The sequence below is a fragment of the Salmo salar genome, chromosome ssa06 (assembly GCF_905237065.1).
Source record: "Salmo salar chromosome ssa06, Ssal_v3.1, whole genome shotgun sequence".
NCBI classification, from domain to species: domain Eukaryota; kingdom Metazoa; phylum Chordata; class Actinopteri; order Salmoniformes; family Salmonidae; genus Salmo; species Salmo salar.
In genome coordinates, this window is record NC_059447.1 from 30,421,363 (window position 1) to 30,444,967 (window position 23,605).

The following is a 23,605-nucleotide window of genomic DNA, read 5'->3' on the forward strand; positions in this document are numbered from 1 at the left end:
GGTCATTATCTCTGGTGTTGAATTGGAACTCAAAACAAAACTCTACAAAAATATCAATACCTTTATTCCCATGTCACAGTTCTTGGTTCTAATCTTGTTGACCTGAGACTCAGCTATGTCAGCACGCTCGTTAGCCTCTTCCAGCTCATGCTGCACCTTTCTTAATTTGGCCATGTGAACATTAGCTTGCTCCTCCTGAAATTGAATGAGATGCAGTGTAGGTTAGCCTACATTAATTATTGCAGTCTATTCCCTCTTTCTTGTATTCCTCTTGTTCCAGCACAAACATGGTTTGGTTAAAAAACTGTTGCAGTTTCTCATTAGTGAAGTTGATGCAGAGCTGCTCCAAGCTGTTGTACTGAGTAAAAAAAATCAAACCATTTATATGGTTGTTGGCCACTGAAGGTGGCAGTCTTAACATAGCTGCATTTAAGGTTGCTTAATGATGTTTTAAAATACATTTTAGAAAGATAAGTATAAAGAAATGAACTCACATCAAAGATTTCAAACCCGGCGATGTTCAACACTCCTATATAGAATTGTCTTGCCTGCTTCGTATTGAGCATCTTGTTTATACTGATGACCATCCATAAGAACATCTTCTCATAGATGGACTATGCCAGGGTGCCAACTGAATTGACTAGCTAAACAGCATGTAATGAATAATGATGAAAACAGTCAACAGAATATTAAATCAACTTGACCTGTTGAATATAATACCTGTTGAACTGTCTGCCCCTTGGTGACAAACTCATTCCCGACCTTCACTCTGGGGTAGCAGAGGGCTAATTCAGCAGAGTTCAGGCCCAAGAGAAAAGCGACTTTGTCTGCCACTGGTGGATAAATATGATGATGAGTTATGAGCTGATGATGTGTGTCTTGAGATTTGATCATTTAAGTCTAAAACATTTGATAAAACTAAGATATCTTACCCTCAGTGCTGTCAGGTTCTGCCTGTTCCTCACGCTGCTTCTTCCTGAACTTCAAGTTCCCATAATGCATCACAGCACCAGTCAGCTTGTAGATGGCCAACTTCTCATTATGGTTGAAGCCCAAGATACCAATGGCATCCGAGATAATTGAAAAACGTTAGCATTTACTATAACATGCAAGATTAATGTTTAATGAAAATAATTGCAAAACAAAATAATTGACTTCTCACATCTGTGGCCACCAGCTCTTCTTTGTCATCAACGCTGGCCACAGTGATCTGACCCCGACTGATCATTGTGAAATCCTACGGGTTTGTCGTGATTAGAAGCATTTCTGTCAAAGAATAAAACAATTATTATTTTGTGGATTATAATTTATGGACATTGTTGTATGGGGTTGATAAATAAGGGCAAATCAAGTCTGACATTTCAAATTGGAAATTACAAACTTTAGAAATCTTTTAAAACTCAAATACTATACAAGTTTGCATTTTCTACTGTGCAGGAAAATTCTCAGCAACAAAATAGTGATTAAATTAAGATCCTACATCTGTAGTAAATTTCATGAAGGGTTTTGCAAATAATTCTGGTAGGTTCATATTCACATGATATTCTTACTGTACCTATAAGTTCTGGTTTGTGATTTGTCATGATCTGATTATAGATATGATAGCTCCTTTCCTCTAACAGTTGGAATGTCACTCTAGACTTTTCCAATAAATCTAGACAGAGCAACAGTACATATATGATGAATACTAGTTACAGGTGATCAATTTAAAGGTCATGAAATTCAAGAGAACAAAACGTACATGTTTCAATATCAGCAGAAGTCAGTTTTCCTGTGGTTCTGAAGTGAATTCTGATGAATTTACCCTGTTGAAATGGAATATACGTTTTTGTTTAATTAAATATCTCCTATTTCCATTTCAAGTAAAGAGAAGCTTTGAGGAAAGTTACTTTCAAAACGAGAGGATTTGTCATTCCTCACTGTCTTGGCATTTCCAAAGGCCTCCAGCAGAGGGTTGGCTGAAATTATTCAATCTTCCAGCGTGCCCTGGGAGCCACATTCCATTACAGACATCTCTTACAGTACTTGCCTTTACAGTATTCATTGTCATCTCTGCCTTACCTGTATCTTTCCAGTTTGCTCCTTCTTTTCAGTACCTCCAGCCACTGCGATTGTCGCAGAATACTGGATAACACGTTTTGTGTTGACAGTCTTTCCTGCACCAGATTCTCCACTGTAAACACAGTGTAATTTTGACATTTTTGATATTGAATCATCCAATTATTTTCGTCTGAAGATTTAGACAGTCTCAAAGCAAATGTAATTCACTCACGTAATCAGGACAGACTGACACTCACTATCTGTAGGTTAAGTGGAAACATACAAGTATTACTGGTATATCTGCAATATCATCCACTGTGGCGAAGTTAAACCCCTCAGGTGCTTGACACTCCTTGAGGTTGCCTTAATAATGACCAGCTTAAAGAATTCAAAATTCTTACTTACCTGGAAGCATATTTTGATATGCATTATCGGAAACAGAGAAGATGTGTGGTAGGGCATCCATACGCTTTTTGCCTCTGTAGGTTGTCACCACCGATTGGTCGTACACTGGGAGCCACTTGTAGGGGTTCACAGTAGCACAGAACAGCCCGGAGTAGGTCTATAATGACAATTCATATTATGTTACATGATATGACAGAGTCCTAAACAAACAGGTCTCCTTATTAAAGCCCTACTTACATAGATCATCCATGCTGCATAATGATATTTGAGGTTATACAGCACAGAGGGCTCGTTGAGGTAGGTCATCATGGCCATGTTCTCCATGTTATCATACTTTGGAGGATTCATTTGATAAACGTCCTCTTCTTTCATGGTTACCGTCTAAAAAAGGGCATTTAAAATGATGACACACCATGCAATGAAAGGTGATTAATGCTTTTAACGTTGCAGTAGATATTTAAAAAATTCAATTTGAAGTCAAGTAACTCGGATTTGCAAATGAAGAAGTTTTAAACTAATTGGTCAGATACAATAGGACCCACCTCTCCATTCCCACATTACACGGTGACTTTGCAACCTTGTCTGTTCTGGACGACTCCTTTGACGTACAGATCCTTGACATCTGGCACGAAGCAGGCGTTCTTGGCATCAAAGGGCCGGGTCTGAGCCTCAATCCTCTCCTTCTCAGGCTTGCGGAGATAGATGGCGGCTGCTCCAAAAGCGGCCATCTCCACGTCCGAGCTCATGATAGCAGTTCACTGATTTATCCAGATATTAATATGAAAACAAAACATACTACTTTTATTGTGATTCTTTGTAAAATTGTGTGGAAAATGTTTTCATGTAATATCATCATATTGTCGTCAGATGTCTTTCTGCCTTAACGTACCGTCCTCACACCCCAATAGAAGGTACACCAGTTACAGCGTGCCTCCGTTCTGCTAAAGAAACGCAAAAAGCGCTATCATCAGAGTGTTAGAAAAGGCTAATAAGTGGCTATTGTCTTTATCCATTACCTCCATGGTCCTGACGCTTGATCCCAGTTAAACGAAGTGCAGGACTATGCTCCCTGAACCTAACTTTGGATTGAAGACAGGCTGAGGAGGGAAATGCATAGGCTCTTACCGCTGGTTAGCCTACTAGATGCCAGGCCTCTCAGTGAAGAACACGGTGCAGTTGTGGTCCTTTTATGAAGATGAATGTGCTGGTCGGGCAAAAAAATGGCCCTCTGAATTTGGGCATGTAATTCTATCCAAATCTCAAGTCACATGATCAATTTCTGCTCAACTTACATATGGAGCAGGATCTTCAAGTGGTAATGGGGACGTGTCACCAGCAACAGGTGATGATCCTCAATCTCGATTTTTACATGCCTTCGATCCTGTCAAACCATGCTGTTAGCTATTAACATACAGTACAGAAGGATAATTAATGCATCTCAATTTTGGGTTACAGCATTTCTGTTATTCGGGGACATTCGTAAAACATTTTAATACACTGTTTTATTAGCAGTGTTGATTTGGAGGGTGAAGGTGTCATTGTGTGTATTTCCGGCTGTAAAAGGTGTACCTTACATCACTTAATCACCACTACCCACTGGGTACACACTGGTTGAATCAACATTGTTTCCACGCCACGTGAACCAACGTGGAATAGACAGTGAATTGACGTCTGTGCCCAGTGGGTAGTGACTTCAAAATCCCTCTTCACCTAGTTGTATATCCTTGAGGAACAAATGACCTTTAGGCAACCTTCAAGTTCTGCGACTTGGATACCTGTGGGTTCCTGGAGTAATTTCACAAAATGTTTATTAGTTTGAGTGAACTCAAATCACTCAACCATCTGTGTCACTAATTAAATCAACTCATCTTTATTCAATTACATCTGATTTGTTTGCTAGTTTCCTTGTGCGTGTAAACTGTATTGAACCTTTGTTACAGCAGTGTCCTATGGCTTGAGAGGGGATTCACACATATCCTTCCCCATCAGCTGCTTCCGTTGGAGGAGGCAGATGTGGCCACCAGCTGGTGTTTTCTGTGGCTGGTCACTTATCCAAACTGTTTCTCCTAGACCAGTATATCACTGTCAAAGCTCTCTTGACATAATGTCACATTTTTGAACTGTGATAAGCTGGAAGAAGCTTGGTTTGACATTCTACATCTTCTGTGGAGGACACTGTAGGTTGTTTACTGCTACAGCTGTAGGATCTTTATTTGATCACCCTGTTGCAGGATAACTTTCCTGCATTGCATGACATTTAAAATTTGTAGTGTATTTGAGGTTTAAAAAGGCTTCTTAAGTTTGTAATTTCCATTTAGAAAAATGTCCCTTACAAAAAATCTATTGACTCCTACAATAATGTCCATGAATTATAATCCACATAAAACACTACATGAACAAAAAATCTATTGACTCCTACAATAATGTCCATGAATTATAATCCACATAAAACACTACATGAACAAAAGTATGTGGATACCTGTTTGTCCAACATCTTATTCCAAAATCATGGGCATTAAATGGAGTTGGTCCCCTCTTTGCTGCTATAATAGCCTCCACTCTTCTGGGAAGGCTTTCCACTAGATGTTGGAACATTGCTGCGGGAACTTGCTTCCATTCGGCCACAAGAGCATTAGTGAGGTCAGGCACTGATGTTGGGCGATTAGGCCTGGCTCGCAGACGGCGTTCCAATTCATCCCAAAGGTGTTTGATGGGGTTGGGGTCAGGGCTCTTTGCAGGCCAGTCAAGTTCTTCCACACCGATCACGACAAACCATTTCTGTGGGGTTATATCCTACCTGTTTGGCCCTGTCCGGGGGTTTCATCGGATGGGGCCACAGTGTCTCCTGACCCCTCCTGTCTCAGCCTCCAGTATTTATGCTGCAGTAGTTTATCTGTCGGGGGCTAGGGTCAGTCTGTCACATCTGGAGTATTTCTCTTGTCTTTTCCGGTGTCCTGTGTGAATTTAAATATGCTCTCTCTAATTCTCTCTTTCTCTTTCTTTCTTTCTCTCTCTCGGAGGACCTGAGCCCTAGGACCATGCCTCAGGACTACCTGGCTTGATGACTCCTTGCTGTCCCCAGTTCACCTGGCCGTGCTGCTGCTCCAGTTCCAACTGTTCTGCCTGCAGCTATGGAACCCTGACCTGTTCACCGGACGTGCTACCTGTCCCAGACCTGTTGTCCCAGACCTGCTGGAACCCTGACCTATTCACCGGACGTGCTACCTGTCCCAGACCTGCTGTTTTCAACTCTCTAGAGACAGCAGGAGTGGTAGAGATACTCTCAAAGATCAGCTATGAAAAAGCCAACTGACACTTACTCTTGTGTTACTGACTTGTTGCACCCTCGACAACTACTATGATTATTATTATTTGACAATGCTGGTCATTTATGAACATTTGAACATCTAGGCCATGTGCTGTTATAATCTCCACCCGGCACAGCCAGAAGAGGACTGGCCACCCCTCATAGCCTGGTTCCTCTCTAGGTTTCTTCATAGGTTTTGGCCTTTCTAGGGAGTTTTTCCTAACCACCGTGCTTCTACACCTGCATTGCTTGCTGTTTGGGGTTTTAGGCTGGGTTTCTGTACAGCACTTTGAGATATCAGCTGATGTAAGAAGGGCTATATAAATACATTTGATTTGATTCTGTATGGACATTGCTTTGTGCAAAGAGGCATTGTCATGCTGAAACAGATAAGGGCCTTCCCCAAACTGTTACCACAAAGTTGGAAGCGCAGAATCGTCTAGAATGGCATTGTATGCTGTAGCGTGAAGATTTCCCTTCACTGGAACTAAGGGCCTATCCTGAACCATGAAAACAGCCCTAGACCATTATTCCTCCTCCACCAAACTTTACAATTGGCACTATGCATTGGGGCAGGTAGCGTTTCCCTGGCATCCGCCAAACCCAGATTAGTCCGTTGGACTGCCAGATGGTGAAGGGCGATTCATCACTCCAGAGAACACGTTTCCACTGAGTCCAATGGCGGCGAGCTTTACACCATTCCAGCCGACACTTGGCATTGCGCATGGTGATCTTAGGCTTGTCTATGGCTGCCTGGCCATGGAAACCCATTTCATGAAGCTCCCGACAAACAGTTATTGTGCTGAAATTACTTCCAGAGGCAGTTTGGAACTCAGTAGTGAGTATTGCAACCGAGGACAGACAATTTTTACGCGCTTCAGCACTTGGTGGTCCCTTTCTTTGTGGCCTACCACTTTGCGGTAGTTGCTCCTAGATGTTTCCACTTCACAATAACAGCACTTACAGTTAACCAGGGCAGCTCTAGCAGGGCAGACATTTAACAAACTGACTTGTTGGAAAGGTGGCATCCTATGATGGTGCCAGGTTGAAAGTCACAGAGCTCTTCAGTAAGGCCATTCTACTGCCAATGTTTGTCTTTGGAGATTGCATGGCTGTGTGCTTGAATTTGTATATACCTCTCAGCAACGGGTGAGGCTGAGATAGACGAATCCACTCATTTGAAGGGGTATCCACATACTTTTGTATATTTAGTGTAATTCACATTTTTTGTTGCTGCTACAAAATGTTCCTACTGTAGCAAACAAGCTCAAATTAACATCCTACATCCATAGTCAAACAATTGCTTTAGCTATGACATAAGCTATCATATTTAGTGGATGTACCTCATAAATTGCAAGGTTACCAGTTTTGAAATCAAAGGGCCTGTAATGGTTGTGTAGCTGGTTTTCAGATTAACAGATTATGGTATCAAGCTTCTAGATGTCCATATTCAAGGTTGCTGAGATACATTAAAGGAACATTTAGAATACTCATGGGGAGTCTCACAGTGCTAAGTAAGGAGTATGAATGGCGGACTGATGAGTGACAGTTTGATAACACAAAACAGCATTTTATTTTATTTTAAGGTGGTTGAATGATTACACACTCACAGTAGCTCTTTTTGGGTCAATTATAAAGAGCCAGACCCATTACATGATGAGTTTGACCTTAGGTCCTTGTGGAGAAATATGACCATGCTTATGTCTCGGGAGTGCTCCTGCTAACTAGTTCACAGCATTCTGCTAAGGCCAGAGGGCAGGGATGCACAACTCCAGTCACAGAGAGCTGTAGTGTGTGATGGTTTTGATCCTCGTCTTTTGATCAGAGACTATTGTATATCTGGGCGGAGAGAAAATTGTTCATCCCTTCCATAGACATTCTATTAAATCAAGCCGGCTTAGGCCTAAATTGTGAACACTGATTTAAGAAAGGATACACATTCTTATATTTAACCTTCATTTAACTAGACCAGTCAGTTAAAAACAAATTCTTATTTACAATGACAGCCTACCAGGGAATAGTGGGTTAACTGCCTTGTTCAAGGGGCAGAGCAACAGATTTTTACCTTGTCAGCTCGGGGATTTGATCCAGCAACCTTTCAGTTACTGGCCCACATTCTAACCGCTAGGCTACCTGCCACCTAGGTGTTTACGTAGCATATTATTTTCGAATATAAAATTCACTAACAGAAACCTTGAGTGCATTGTGTTATATCCAGTATTAAGACACTGCAGCTGTCATTTAGTGCTGCTAAGCACCTGTTCCTCAAATACAGAGCATCCCCGTCATGTCCCCTCCATTACCATTGAGTGTTTATCACTTGCTTCCTCAGCCTGTGTCAATGTGACCCAGAGTGAAAGGCACACAGCAGTAATTAACTAACCCTTCCTCAACAGGGTCAGGGACTGCCACAAATGTCATATAAATGACAGCTGCTGCCAATTAGTGGAACGGAATGTGATGAGGGCTGTTCAAAACCAAGCTTTTAATAATCCACGCGGTACCTTGTACCTACAATGCTCACAGAATGTTGCGGAATCATCATCTATGCGTTAGTGAGGTACTTCAGAGAGTTTCCTCTTGCTCATTCCTTATAGGTACACTGTGCAGCCGTTTACTTCTCATTTCCATTTCTCTGTGTTTTTTTAAAAAGAATACGGCTTAGAATTACAGATCTTATGCTATAACACAATATAGGATCCTAATTCAAATGTAATTATAGGTTGTCTATGGTTATTACCTTATCATAATCCAACAAAACCCATTTGTTGCAGGGATGTGAAGTAGTGTTGTATTGTTTGTGTTCAACTGCAGAGAAGGAGAAGCATCCGAGTAACAGGAAGATACTGTTTGTGTACCCTGAAGTGGCCAGTTGACCAATCACTTGTAAATAGGTCACAAAATTATATTTTTATTCCTCCACTGCTACATATCATATACATTATAACCTATCTGCAGGTGTTACTGTTGCATTAACTTCCAAGAAGATTTGTGTGCAGCAATAGGTTACATAGTAATACGTTGGTGTGATTACATTAAGCATGATTGCTTGTTGCCTGCCACATTAAAGTATAGCTTGATTATTGTAACTTGATGTCACTTTATTACACGTTCACTCTTTCTCTGTCTCCCCACTGTGTGGAGATGTGTGTTGGCTGAGCGTGTTGAAGACACAGGAAGTGTCTCCATCTATTGGTCGTTGAACAATACTACAACAAGGGAGCCAATGCTAGCAGTTAGTAACTCTTCTTGCAGTCACATGAATATCTGTCATGAGTTCCATCCTTAAGGATCTCATATTACAGCATGTCTGTCAGATTAACCAGACAGTGTTCCTTGATCTCTATGCTTCACACAATGTTTTTTTCTTCCATTAGTAAGCTCTGAGTTTGGATGCTTTAATGAGATGCATTTTTTTAATGCATTTAATGATTAGAGTGAGCTGGGGGAAAGGTTCAGGAATTCACAGGGATTCTGGTATGTACAGTATCTATATGTGGAGAGTTAGTGGACAATGTGTTTGCATTCTCAACTTGTCCTAATATCTTTTCATCTTTGAAGGTCATTGTGTATTCATGATGATCGTTACTGATGAAAGCAGTGGATGATTTTGATGTATTGTAGCTCCTGACAGATGTCTCTTTGATAAATGAGAGATGAGTGGACACCTCTGACATAACTCTGTATGAGGGGAAGCTAATCTCCTGGAGTATGAATGTTTCTCCAATAATGCCTGGCATTTTAATCAAATGCTTTTGGATTTTATTTTTCTGCACTCTGTCTAGCCTAGAATCAAGCTGTATGTCTCCTAAAGTCTAGGTCAGTGAGGCCAACCTGTTGTCAGATAGCTATCCCTGGAATCTGTCTGTATTCACTCAAAGTTGGATCCAGAGCTGTCTCTAACATACACTGAAGAATGGCTATGAGACGTTATTTATGGGTACATACTGTGATGGGTTTTCTAGTTTTTCACAACAACCATTCCACCCAAGAATATCATAGCTCAGGTATTAAATGGTATTGTTTTTCTTGGAAGTAAGTTGTTTGTTTAATTTTGCTTTTAAACTATGGTGCCTTAATACGCCCATATATTTGAATATAAGATAACTAAAATAACTGTTATTTTTATATAGTCTATGCAATTGGTCACAAGACATATACTGTACTCTATTCTACTGTATTTTAGTCAATGCCACTCCGACGTTGCTTGATCTAATATTTATATATTTCTTAATTATATTCTTTTACTTTTAGATGAGTGTGTATTGTTGTGAACTGTTAGATACTACTGCACTGTTGGAGCTAGGAACACAAGCATTTTGCTACACCTGCAATAACATCTGATAAATATGTGTATGTGACAAATAACATTTTATTTGAAGAGCCCATAATCAAATCACCATTCAGTTAAATGACTTGAAGAAGAGGGTTTTATTAATCAATTCCTAATTATTCTTTGGTCTGTGTATGTTTTTTTTCATCGCTCAACCTTTATGGTGGTTTGCTACTCAAGGCACCTCAATTGGTCTATGCTAAAAGTGTTACCTCACATTTAATGACACAAAGACAATAGACCAGCATGATACTGCTTTGTAGTATTTTATTCTAGTTTTATAAGTTACATTAATTTGTACTGTATTTCATTGTCATTTTCTGCTTTTAAGTAGAACATCTGAGCATGGCAGTGAAACTATAGCACAGAGGAATGCTAACATACAGGTACGTACAACAGTGTCAGCAGGCAAACTATAGCACAGAGGAATGCTAACATACAGATACATACAACGTTGTAAGCAGGCATGTATCTTTGAAACAATAATTATTGTATATTGGATCTACATTGTGTCTGAGTTATTGTAATTCTAAACATGAATTACAGCACTATCAGCAGAAGATGCCCATATCTCTATTCTTGTCCCTTGACGCCAACATCACGACTCTTAGCTCTTAATTTGTTCACTTGGCATTCTGTTATGTCTGCCCGCTCCTCAGCTTCCTCAAGCTCATGTTGCACCTTCCTGAATTTAGCCAAATTGATACTGGTCTGCTCCTCCTGTGGTTCATAGAAAAGAGATGGATATGAATAAGTTAGAAGTGGTGAACTGTTGTCCTATTTATCTAATAATACTATGCACAGTTGTTGCCAATAATATATTGTACTCACCGCCTCCTCACTCTGCCTTTCTGTATGCTTTCACCCTCATCTGCAGCTTGTTGACCAAGTCCTGCAGTCTGCCTACATTCTTCTTATCTTCCTCACCCCAGTGTTATTAATTACTCACATATTTTATCCTGATTTGGTGAAAGTCAGGAATAAGCAACCAAACATATTTTACTTGATTTCTGAGCTCCTTGACTTTTCTCTCACCCTTCATGGCTTCCACACCACGTTTCTGCTCTGCCTCCAGTTCATTCTCCAGCTCGCTAACCTTGAGTGTAAATAATGTATTACAAAAGAATCACAAACTAAGAGAGTGTGAACTGTGAAAATAATAAGAGAGTGTGAGTGTGAAAATAATGAAAAAGCAAAACAATGCTCACTGAATTGTGCATGGAAATGTTCTGACGTCTACATACAATCATTAGATGGATATACATGTTCATAGGAGTAGGGGGAAACAGTTTTACCCTGAAAAGTGCAGAGACAGTCTAGAAAGAGGACCCCTTATTTTTTCTCCTCTTTGGTTTCTATCAGCTACAGAAAGAGAGAAATAAAACAATTATATTTCTACTCAAGATCATTTTTCACTGATGTCTTATAATGCTGATGTAAACTCACCATCAACTAAGACAAAAGTTGCAAACAACTGAGACAATAGTTTCAGGGCAGCTTTTTGGTACAGTTGTACCACAGTGTCATTCAGCGGGTGCTTGTTCTTCTCCAGCCAGCCACCGATGTTGTAGTCCACAGTGCCAGCGTAGTGCACCAGGGTGAATTGGGCCTCTGCCTTGGCTTTGGCAGGCTTGGGCTTCTGGAAGTTGCTGTTCTTCCCAAGATGCTAGTCGTAGAGTTTGTTCTTGAAGGAGCAGTGTGTTGCCTTTGGAAACATGCACTCTTCTTCAAGGATGGAGAAAATACCCATTGGCTGTGGAAGATTTAGTGTAACGTGTGTTTAGAAGAACCAAGGTATAGAAGTTCATTGTTTTGATCATGTCTGTCTACTAAATTTCAATATTTTGCTTTTAAACTTTTGAATTACTGGAAATAAACAGATGTTTTTCAACTCTGTCCTGTTGATCCTAACTTATTGAATCCATTAACAGTTAGACTGTAAAGAGTGACTTAAAGGAAGGCTGAAAAGGTCACTGTACCTTCTCAATAAGCTCAATGCAGGCAGCCAAGTCCATACCAAAGTCAATGAACTCCCAGTCTATGCATCAACTTCATTAGTGAAGTTGATGCAGATGTCACGCCCTGACCTTAGAGAGACTTTCTCTATTTGGTTAGGTCAGGGTGTGATTTGGGTGGGCATTCTAGTTTTTCTATTTCTTTGTTTGCCGGGTATGGTTCCCAATCAGAGGCAGCTGTCTATCGTTGTCTCTGATTGGGGATCATACTTAGGCAGCCTTTTTCCCACCTTAGTTTGTGGGATCTTGTTTTTGGTACTGTGCTGTATGCCCTACTAAACGTTACGTTTGTATTTGTTTTGGGTGTTAATTTAATAAATGTAAAATGTACACCTACCACGCTGCACCTTGGTCCGATCCTTCCATCGACGAGCGTAACAGCAGAGCTGTTCCAGGCTGTTCATCTGCATGTTTTACAAAATATAATTAAATAACATACAATCAATTATTACGTTGTTGTAAATGTGTTTCAAATGAGGAGTCCACTCATACCTCAAAGATCTCAAAGCCTGCTATGTCCAGAACGCCAATAAAATGCTGCCTGGGCAATTTGGTGTCTAGCTGCTGGTTTATTCTGGTCACCATCCACAAGAACAGTTGTTCATACACTGCCTTAGACAGGGCACCCATGGAGTTATTCACCTGCAAATTAGACAAAACACATTTTAGGACAATTCAAATTTGTGAGAGTTGGGCGAGGGTCACTCATGTCTGTACACACTTTAATGTAGTTGTCATACCTGTTGAACTGTCTGTCCTTTGGTGACATATTCATTCCCGACCTTCACTCTGGGATAGCACACAGCTTTCAGTAAATCAGCAGAGTTCAAGCCCATGAGGTAGGCGACTTTGTCAGCCACTATTGGATACATGAGACAAAAAATATGACTGGATTCTAGCTGTGGATAAGTGAAGATTTAATTAATATTTCTAAATAAGTCAAAATCAAAGACTGCTGACCCTCAGTGCCATCATGCTCTGCCTGTTCCTCATGCTGCTTCTGCTTGAACTTCATGTTCCCATGATGCATTGCAGCACCAGTCAGTTTGTAGATCCCAAGTTTCTCCTCTGCATTGAAGCCTAGGATATCAATGGCACTCTATTGGGACAGATATTGGAGCTCAGTCAAACACATATAAACATTTAATCAGTCCCTAAGACAATCTTATACAGTACAGTTGAGGGCGTTCTATTATGTTTTCAATGTAGTTCTTTTCCAAGCTGTGTGGGTAATATAAAGATATGCGATATAAGGTACAGGTGGACTCACATCTGTGGCCATGAGCTCTTCTGTGTCATTGATGCTTTGCACTGTTATTTCCCCCTGGCTGATGAAAGGGTAGTCATATGGGTTGGTGGTGATGAGCAGCATCTCTGGTGAACATGATAGAGAAGGTGTATATTTACCATTGGGGGTTATATTGGTGTTGGAGGCTGAACTCACAGTACAGTACAGCACATTTTCCAGATTGCATATTCCAGCCCTCTTTTTAGATGCAAAACATTTAAAGGGGCAATCTGCAGTTCAAACAACAAAGTGGTCAACCTACCACTGTTTTTGGTAAACAATTGAGGGATGGGGCTGGGGAAATATAACCACTCTCAAATTCATAGACAGAGCTATGGATGTGAGGACTGACTCGGCTATACAGTTTTTATTTACAATTACATTGTTTACGAACAATGGAGTAAAACAATCTTATATTTTGGGTTCTGATGGGGTACGACAGTTGACCTAAGCTCATGAGGCATTTATTCTTCAAGAATCAATGGGTATATATCATTCATTTAAAAGTACACAAATGGATGTAGCAATCACAGATTGCCCCCTTAAAGTAACCAATAACCTTGCAGTCCAAAACTACAATTACTGTGTATTGCTATACATAGATCCACCAGCTAGAATTACTCAAGTTAACAATTAACTGAGGCTTCTTATTGGACATGATCTGGTAGAAGATGTGATAACTCCTTTCTGCTAGGAGTTGAAACATTAACCTGGATTTTTCCAATAGATCTAAAGAAGGAAATCATAGAAATCAAGGGACATCTTGTTCCAATCCACAGCAAAGGCCTTGTATTTGCAAAGAAAATAAGCAAGCAAACTCACAAGTCTCAATATCAGCTGAGGACAGCTTCCCCGATAGTTCCAAAGTGGATGAATTTTCCCTGTATGTTTTCCAAATATTGAATTGTTTTTAAAATGTCACATTTCAGCTAAGGTGACTGGTTTATGAATGCATGCCTGGCTATATGTTAACCCTATATGCTCATGCTATATGTTGATCAAACCCACTCACAAAGCGAGAGGAGTTGTCGTTCCTCACTGTCTTGGCATTCCCAAAAGCCTCCAGCAGAAGGTTGGCCTGGATGATTTGATCCTCCAGGATTCCCTTTGAGAATAAAAGTGTTGGCAAGTATGAGTAAATACACTTTACAGTAAATGCAATAGAAATTACTTTTGCAACAGAAAATGCAATAGAGGGAACTATATACATCTTATGTTAATGTAACATGAGTATGGATAGAACCTGAATTTATCCATTGATTTCCTTCTTCTTATCACTTCCTCCAGCCATTGCGATTGTAGCAAAATACTGGATGACACGTTTTGTGTTTACAGTCTTCCCTGCACCAGATTCTCCACTGTCAAAATCAAGATTGAACAACACAATTGACAGTAATAATGTAAACTTTCCTAGTAAATCTAGTTATTTACAGAGGCAGACAATTAGTAACAGCATGTGCAACAGTACATACGTGATAAGGACGGACTGGTTTTCACGATCTGTTGAAAGATAAAATCAGTGGTGGAAAAACTACCCCATTTTCATACTTGAGTAAAAGTAAAGATACCTTAATAGAAAATGACTCAAGTAAAAGCAAAAGTCACCCAGTAAATCTACTTGAGTAAAAATCCAAAAGTATTTTGTTTTTTAAATATACTTAAGTATCAAAAGTAAATGTAATTGCTAAAATATACTTAAGTATCAAAAGTAAAAGTATAAATTATTTAAAATTCCTTATATCAAGAAAACCAGACCGCACGATTTTCTTGTTTTTAAAATTTATGGATAGCCAGAAATCATTTACAAACAAAGCATTTGTGTTTAGTGAGTCCGCCAGATCAGATGCAGTAGGGATGACCAGGGATTTTCTCTTTTAAGTGCGTGAATTATACAATTTTCATGTCCTGCTAAGCATTCAAAATGTAACGAGTACTTTTGGGTGTCAGGGCAAATGTATGGAATAGAAAGTACATTATTTTCCTTAGGAATGTAGTGGAGTAAAAGTAGAAGTTGTCAAAAATAGAAATAGTAAAGTACACCCCATAAAACTACTTAAGTAGTACTTTAAAGTATTTTTACTTAAGAACTTTACACCACTGGATAAAATTACCTGTTAAGTATACTGTAATAGCTTGCTGCCACAATATGATACATCATGAAATGAAGATTTTACCTGTTAGCATAAACTGATAAGCATTATCAGAGATGGAGAAAATGTGGGGTGGGACCTCCTGGCATTTCTTGCCCCGATAGCCAGCCGCCACCTCTGGGTTGTAGACCGGGAGCCACTTATAGGGGTTCACAGTCACACAGAACAGCCCAGAGTAGGTCTGCAATAGGGGAACAACTCAGGTTATGTCATTGATGACTTGATCTGATTGAACCCATGAAACTAGTTGGTAGATGTTTGATTGACAATGCAATTAGAAGATGTATGTATGACTGAGTTGAAATGTAATCTGATCTGTGTCTGCTTACATAGATCATCCAGGCAGCGTAGCGCTCCTTGAGGTTGAACAGCACGGCTGGCTCATGGAGATGGGTCAACATGGCCATGTCCTCGATCTTGTCAAATTTAGGAGGGTTCATGGGGCTGATGTCATTCGGATTCACTGTGACAACCTGCAACATGATCAAATAAAGGAGAGGGCAGTTAGGGGAGGCAAGTTTCCATTCAAATAACGAACCAGTTGCATTCTAGAATAACAACTGGATGAAACTGCATCGAAATCATGCCACGGTGGCATAATTAACTTTTTATTTAGCATCCAAAAAGGATTAGAAATGACATGTACTCTGAATTTCAGTCACTCTCACATAGTAAGTAAAATATATCATGCTTTCCCACTGGGCAAAAACTGGTTGAATGTTGTTTCCACGTCATTTCAACAACAGAAAATGTATGCGATGACATTGAATCAATGTGGAAAACTGATTGGATTTGAAAAAAGTCATCAACGTAAGTGAATATTGTCTTTTTTTAACCCAACTTTTAACCATGGTGGAATGTTTTGTTGACTTCACTTTGAATTCACGTTAGCTGACAACTAAAGAAAATGTAAATGAAAACTAGACGTTAAACTGACGTCTGTGCCCAGTGGGTTAGAACATATGGTCAGATGTTCTAGAACATTTGATAAGTACTCACCCTCCCATCCTCAGTCTCCACTATGACCTTGGAGATGTCTTGGCTCTTGATTTTGCCTTTCACATACTCCACCTTTAGATCTGCCACAAAGCAGGCCGTTTTGGCATCAAATGGCTTGACCTGTGCTGCTCCGGCTTGCGGAGGTACGAGGCAGCCACCTCAAATACTTCCATCTCAGCATCACTCATTTTCTAAAGCTGTGTAGTAAGGAGACAATTGATTATACATCATATGCTTTATATTGATCTGTTGGTCATGGATTATACTATAAAAACAGATAATTGCAGAAATTCTCTATATTCCTTGAGAAGATCCAATAAAGATCAAAGGCCTAATTATTTGATTCGGTCTATTCTTACCTGAGTGTTGCAATTACAAAATCTATGATCACAGTAGGACAACCCCTGGAGTTTCAGAAAAGTGACAAAGACTGTATGGACGCTATATCTCTATGGATGCAACCTCTATTTTTGTTAAATGTTTGCTGTCTCAACAGTACGCCAAAGACATACCTCCAATGCCCTGCTGTCATCGCACTAACAATACTTTTTATAAGGGATGGCTTGTTTTTTTTCTATTTGCTTGACAGCTTCTCTATATTTGGATAAAAATCTAATCTGGCTCATATGCCACCGTGGAAAAGTAAAGTATGTCCATTTTGTATTTTCAACTGTCTATCTATAGCTGTATTGTGTCACATTTAAATGTTTTAAATTGTAACCCTGTAGCCTGTCCATTAAAAAGCAATGATGGCAGCTTAGAGGGCTTTGGGTCCAGACATGACATTCCTCATTTTCTGGGATCAGGGAAGATTAGGTCCGTTAGGGCATTGCTCAGATTCTGGCATTGGGCGACTGTCACGTCCTGACCAGTATAGGGGTTATTGGTTATGGTAGTTTGGTCAGGACTTGGCAGAGGGTATTTGTTTTATATGGTTCGGGGGTTATGTGTATGCAGAGGGGTATTGTATTTATGTGTTCCGGGGTTTTTGGTGTATGTTCTTGTTTTGGGTTTCTAGGTTTTGTATTTCTTTGTTGGCCTGGTGTGGCTCTCAATCAGGAACAGCTGTACATCGTTGTTCCTGATTGGGAGTCATACTTAGGGAGCTTGTTTTCACCTGTCTCTTTGTCGGTAGTTGTATTTGCACTGCTGTTATTATAGCCTGTAAAACTGTCGTTCTTTGTTTTCATGTTAATATTAATAAAATAATGATGAGCACACAACCCGCTGCGCCTTGGTCCCCTTCTCTCTTCAACGACGGCCGTGACAGCGACTGGGATCACTGGGAGGTTATGGCCCAATACGGGCTGGGGTTGACAGGTGGCAGTTAGCACGTTCCAGACAGAGACATGTCCATTTCCTGTGTATTCCATTGTCATTCAAAGTCCTGAGACGAAATCAAAAACCTCTTCAGTTTTGCTTTCAAGACTATTGACCTAATGCTAAACTGAGGTAATGTTGCTCTATGAGATTGGATTGAGTCACAGTGACCAATACATAAATGTCCAATCAAAATAAAACATACTGACACAGCACATTTGACACAGTAATTCTGAACAAAAATGATCTACTAAACTGAATACCAGAGGCCTTTGTCGGCTCTATAATGAAGCACGCTGAAGCAATACAAGACTTCTGACAATACAAACATCTAAGCTGCTTCCAATTGTGATGATGTTTCATGTAGTAAAACGCTTTACAGACGACCTGAATACATCTCATACAAAAGCAGCCCATGTCTCATCATGGCTTCAAAAAAACCCAGGCCTCCGTTTATGCATGGTCAAGAGAGCATTCCAAACAACAGAGTTAACAACGAATCCGAAAAGCCCTCCAGATCCATACAAAATCCTGAGTGGATTTCTATTAATGTTCCTCAGTTGCACATGTCAATATAGCACAAGTATGTGTTTCAAGTGTACCGTATGTCACACCCATGTGATGCCTGTGCTGATAGAGGCCTTTGGTAGGGCCATATAAGGTTTTGTTGAATAAGTAATCTATTTCATCAATACGGCTGGCATTTCAAGAATGCAATGACAAACAATACAATGCATTCACAGTGCTGTAGATGTTTTCAATTGGTTTATGTTCCGTTTATTCCTGCGTGTGGCAGTGTGCAAGAACAATTCTAAATTCTATGAAATAAACATTTTACTGATTCAAATTAAAACTTATTTAGAAAACAAAAATGACTGATATACTGTGGTACATTTTGAGCACAACATTATCTCTGGTCCAGGGTGATAGTGCGCATTAGTAACGGAACGGTCACTAATGCCCTGGACCAGAGCTAGCACAACATATAGGATCATGCCATCCCATTTAGAGAGACTAGATCAGGGGTGTCAAACTCATTCCATGAAGGGCCAAGGCTTTTGGTTTTTCCCTTTCAATTAAGACCTAGACAACCAGGTATGGGGGCATCCTTACTAATTAGTGACCTTAATTCATTGATCAAGCACAAGGAAAGAGTGAAAAGCCACAGACACCTGGCCCTCCGTGGAATGAGTTTGACACCTGTGGACTAGATAGATGCTGCCTCATCATCATCAGGTAGTTTAGTTTAGACTGTTGGTCTGATATCATGCACTCCTTTGGACAAGCTCCTAACCACGCGTCAGTTAGAATGTAAACTGACTAGCATAGAAGTGCTGTGGTCAAAATCATGACCCTCTAAAACTCATGTGATGTCACATGCAGTTGACAATAGAACGCCAACGCCTGCATTCTTTATATCTATTGGTTAACTCAGCTGCGCACAATGCTAAACAATTTCTTTAGACTTACACTCTATGCATGATCCTATTCTACCCTATAAACATGTTACAAAGAACATTTATCTGTAAAACGTCAAATGAATGTGTGAACTGTCTCCAAGGAAAGAGTCAGTAGAGTTGTACGGTGTGTGGGCCATTAATTTTCATAAACTATGACACAAACTGACACTGCGTCAAAGCCAACCTAATTGGTGTTGATTTAATATCCCATAAATGTCATTTGAAGGGCTGGCAACAGTTGTGGGTATAATTGGTTATGGGCAGGCAGTAGGCAGGCTACCACTGTCTAGGCCGATAGTAGGGCTTATGCTGATCTCCACGTTAAAGTAGAATACCTACATTGACTGTGTCAAGGACACTGCGAGATTGTGGGAATTTGAAGTCACAGTGCGAACGAGAGAAGAAGTAAGGAGACAATCCCCGTCGGCTGGTTCTGTCCGAGGCAGACTGATGCCTGTCCCTGGTGGAATATAGATCGGAGGATGGGTGCATCTGCCTTAGATTAGAGGGTCAACGAACAGGAAACCCCAAAATAAAGCTGCTGATAACCACTTCTAGTCTGAAAGGACACACAGTTATAGGGGGACTGTCTCAGACAAGACATCCACAGGGACAGACACTGATCGTATCATCAAACTGAATTCTCCAGGGCAACAGTGTACATTGAATAAGGCACAAGGGACTCCTGTCCGATTTTGCAAAGAGACGGGCATGTACTGTAGGTGGGACACAAATCAAGATATGGAATGGTTCAGTGGGTGAATTCATGAGCATACAATATAAAATTCTCATAAAGGATGATTTGATACTTTGACAGCTGAAAGGTGATCTCTTCTCATCTAGAAGAGTATTTCTTCCCAGTCATCACAAACCACCAACCAGCCAGGAATGAGTGGAGTGCTTTGCAACTGCTGTGCTCCCTCTAGTTCAGGTTACCAAGGGGGAACTCAACAGGTTCTTGCCTAAAATACGGTCATCAGCTGCGTATTCAGTTTGCAAGGATATTGAGAAATAATTTGTATGTATTATAAAACACAAATATATTATGAATGTGTGTGTAAATTCATCGAAAATTATATGTTACTATGAGCCAATCATGCATCTATGGCTAGAACCAGAGATAGAGGCTCAGGTGATTTCCATTTATTTGCAGAACAATGGGCCCAGTCAAGACACTGTCCTGGCAGTCATATCAATAGCAACATGATTACAAATCAAGCTGTTAAATTAATTATCTAGGACAGTACTCTACTCTTGTCAACTCATACGAAAAACCTTCAATTCTGACCAGCACGTGTTTGCCACTAGGAGCAGGCTAGTCTACAATATGGTTGCACAAAGTGAAGCCCTGATAACCTGCATGGTAGCCTACGATTACATGGGCAGTAAAAATATATATATAGAAAAATCAGACAGACATACAATTATGTATGTAAGTTCAAGTTTAATAAATTAAACATTACTTCAGTTGAAATATGACTGATTTATGAATAGTACAAATCGAGTTTATTACAGTGCATAAATTACAGTTTATTACAGTGCATAAATGTTTCTGGTGTCACTGAGACGAGTCCAGGTATTGGGCCAGACTTAACAGCAAGGCTAAAAAGGAGAATTAGTGTAAAGGAAGTAAAGCCGAACTGTAACTGCACAACGACAACTGTTCATGTTTTTTTCCATTAGGAGTGTCCAAGGGTAAACACTGGTATCCTTCAGTTCTTCAGTATTGATTTCCAGGGAATACTTTCCCCCTCCATTTTATGGTAGTTACATTTGTTAAGGTACTTGAAATCAAGTATTTCTGTTTGGCTCTCATATTTTACATCGAAACAATTGTATTTCACACCGATTTAAATAATGGGCAAAGCAGAAAAAATAAACACTTAAGTGTTGTCCACACCCATTTGCAAACAATCACTTTAAATCATCTTAGACTTAAATATGATATTAGAGACCATGTTAAATGGTGAACAGTAACAAGGGAATGGTAAGTCGTAGACATCTGAATTCAATGAAAAGCTGTAATGCAGATAAATATTCCATGTCATTGACATAACATGGCAGCGTTCAGTCCTGCTGGGCCAGAGGCTGCTGGGCCACTGGGCCAGAGGCTGCTGACAGTCTCTGAAGGCTGTGAGAGAGGCACACAAGAGGTGTTCCCAGACACAGACAGTGCACTTGACCAGTTCTCCTTCATCTCACCTCTTAATTCCCCTTCTTGTATTTCCTCATGTGTGATGCAATGGAAGAGGAGATCTCAGCGCTCCTCTTGTTCTGTCCAAAATACTCCTTGAACTCTCCGTCTGGACCAACCAGGTACATGATGATTGTGTGATCGACCTGCAGTCAAGAATAAAGGAGGTTTCATTTAGATATCAATTCAGCTGGGAAAAGTGGGAATATCTACTTTACTATGAACAAATGAGAGTTCTGAATAAGGACAGGATCAGACGAACTCACAATGTAGTCGTTGTCTTCATCCTTTGGTCCCTGGCTGTAGTAGACTCTGTAGGCTCGAGAGACCTGGTCAATTTGGGCCATTGTCCCAGTCAGGCCAATGAGCTTAGGGGAGAACTCTAGGGATAGAGGACAGAGGGGGAATGTTATTGTTCCACCAATGTGAGTCTAAGCCACCCTTTTAGCATAACATGGAAGCTACAGTAGTTAATGGCTTGTTCTCTTTACCTTTCACATATGTCCCCATGGCCTCAGGTGTGTCCCTGTCAGGATCAATGGTGATGAGGATGGGGGTCAGGTTTGGAAGAGACTGTATCCTGTCTGGGAAACATGGAAAGACATGGTGTTGATCACAACAAATCTTCTGTACATCCCAGGGTTGTAGCATTAACATGATGCTTTGTGAAAACATGATATGAGTGACTGACTAGCTTCTCACTCAACCATCTAATTGCCATGACATTCATAAATAATATGATGCATAATAAGAGAAGCTTTAAAATAAAACTGTACCTATTTCATCCACCACCTCAATCATTTTCTCGATTTCATCAGGACAGATGTCAGGGCAGTGTGTAAACCCAAAGTAGATAAGGACCCACTGGCTGAGGAAATCCTCACTTTTACAGGGTTTATTATTCTGATCCACAAGAGAGAATGGACCCCCAAGTGCTGGTTTCCCCATTGACTTTGTCCTTTCTCTTTCAATCACTGCAGTGCATGTGTAAAAAAGACAACATAATGTAAAACAGATTGTTACCAACATGTGCAGAAACTGACGATTAACTCCAGTTCAGAACACAAATGAAGTTGTGTAAATCCACTGTTAGATGGAGCCTACTGCATGACGGTGAGTATGCCAAGAGGTGTCCTTACATTCTTCTTTTTCCTTCTTGAAATATTTCATTCCGGCAAGGAGAACACCCCCAAATGCAAATGTTATTGCTAATGATTTCCAAGTCACTGGCTGCAGAGGATAGATGAATGGAGACAGGCAAAGCAACAAGGTTAAAGACAAAGCAAAAGGCATGGTGCTTTATTTTATCCATAGACATTAAAACGAGGTTTTATCAGGTGCCCACCCACAGTTGTTTACATATCGCTCAGAAATGAGTTGATACGTTACATACCCCTGTCTTTTTGGTTTTATCACCAGAAGGGGGCGGTGGAGGTAAAGACGAGAATGATCTTGAGTCGTAAAAAGACAACCACTGTGATGTCCGGAACGTCCAACGCCCGCATAGATTTACCTGTGCAGTGCATAAGTACACACAATATGTTAACATGATGGATAGGTACATTGTACAATGATATGTCTTCAAGCTGTTAGTCATTCCGCGCTTCAAACCGTGAACACATTTGATCCTAGTCTGCGTGTTGTAAGCTATGTATGACCTACCAGCCCGTGGACTGTCCGTGGTGAGAGATCTGTGTACGGAGAGCTAGTCCTTCTCGATAATGCGCGTGTAAAGCTGCAGATTGTGCTCACGCTTTGGTGCGAAATCATACGATTTAACAATCGACAACTCAAAGTCTGATACGATATTAGACCCACTGCCATGTTGTTGAACTTGTTTGTCAAGATCTCAATGCGGAAGTGGTGGCAGAATTTTACACAACGTGAATCATGAAAGTAAAAACGCATTCAAATTCCTGATCTTGGATCAGTATACCTTTTACAACGATGCTCATTGACCGAGTGGGTCGCAATATCAACTTTTTAAGCTGACCCTGGACCTGCCGGCGAACAATTATTTCTGACTGTTAGAACCGGAAATTACGCACCTGAGTCCTTTTTTGTACTGTGTTCTCTGGGCGCTACTGACATCTA

At 40.3% G+C, this 23,605-nt stretch overlaps 1 protein-coding gene and 2 pseudogenes across 2 annotated transcripts; all 3 read right to left on the reverse strand.

The window, feature by feature from the left end:
* Positions 1-232: 232 nt before the first annotated feature.
* On the reverse strand, positions 233-3,191 carry LOC106606933 (myosin-4-like; annotated as a pseudogene).
* Positions 3,192-10,348: 7,157 nt separating this feature from the next.
* Positions 10,349-16,725, reverse strand: LOC106606934 (myosin-3-like; annotated as a pseudogene).
* A 4,016-nt stretch (positions 16,726-20,741) lies between these two features.
* LOC106606941 (protein SCO1 homolog, mitochondrial) lies at positions 20,742-23,468 on the reverse strand. Of its 2 annotated transcripts, none has more exons than XM_014203436.2 (7): positions 23,448-23,468; positions 22,905-23,024; positions 22,651-22,741; positions 22,288-22,485; positions 22,003-22,095; positions 21,778-21,893; positions 20,742-21,657 (listed from the first exon to the last, which is right to left on the reverse strand). In XM_014203436.2, the coding sequence occupies exons 3-7, from the start codon at positions 22,679-22,681 to the stop codon at positions 21,523-21,525; spliced, it is 573 nt and encodes a 190-aa protein (XP_014058911.1). In that variant the 5' UTR covers positions 22,682-22,741; positions 22,905-23,024; positions 23,448-23,468; the 3' UTR covers positions 20,742-21,522. The 2 variants fall into 2 exon arrangements, with proteins under 2 accessions (XP_014058911.1, XP_014058910.1); XM_014203435.2 differs by lacking the exon at positions 23,448-23,468 and adding an exon at positions 23,174-23,438.
* Between the last annotated feature and the right edge of the window lie 137 nt (positions 23,469-23,605).

What these genes read in the sequence shown, in the direction of transcription:
- LOC106606941 (XM_014203435.2), bottom strand. Translation starts at nt 23,419, where the DNA reads ATGCGTTTTTACTTTCATGATTCACGTTGTGTAAAATTCTGCCACCAC. An exon ending in CAAGAAGGAAAAAGAAGAAT is followed by an intron (nt 22,486 to 22,650) that starts GTAAGGACACCT and finishes CATGCACTGCAG; the next exon opens with TGATTGAAAGAGAAAGGACA. An exon ending in CATGGGGACATATGTGAAAG is followed by an intron (nt 21,894 to 22,002) that starts GTAAAGAGAACA and finishes CTCTATCCCTAG; the next exon opens with AGTTCTCCCCTAAGCTCATT.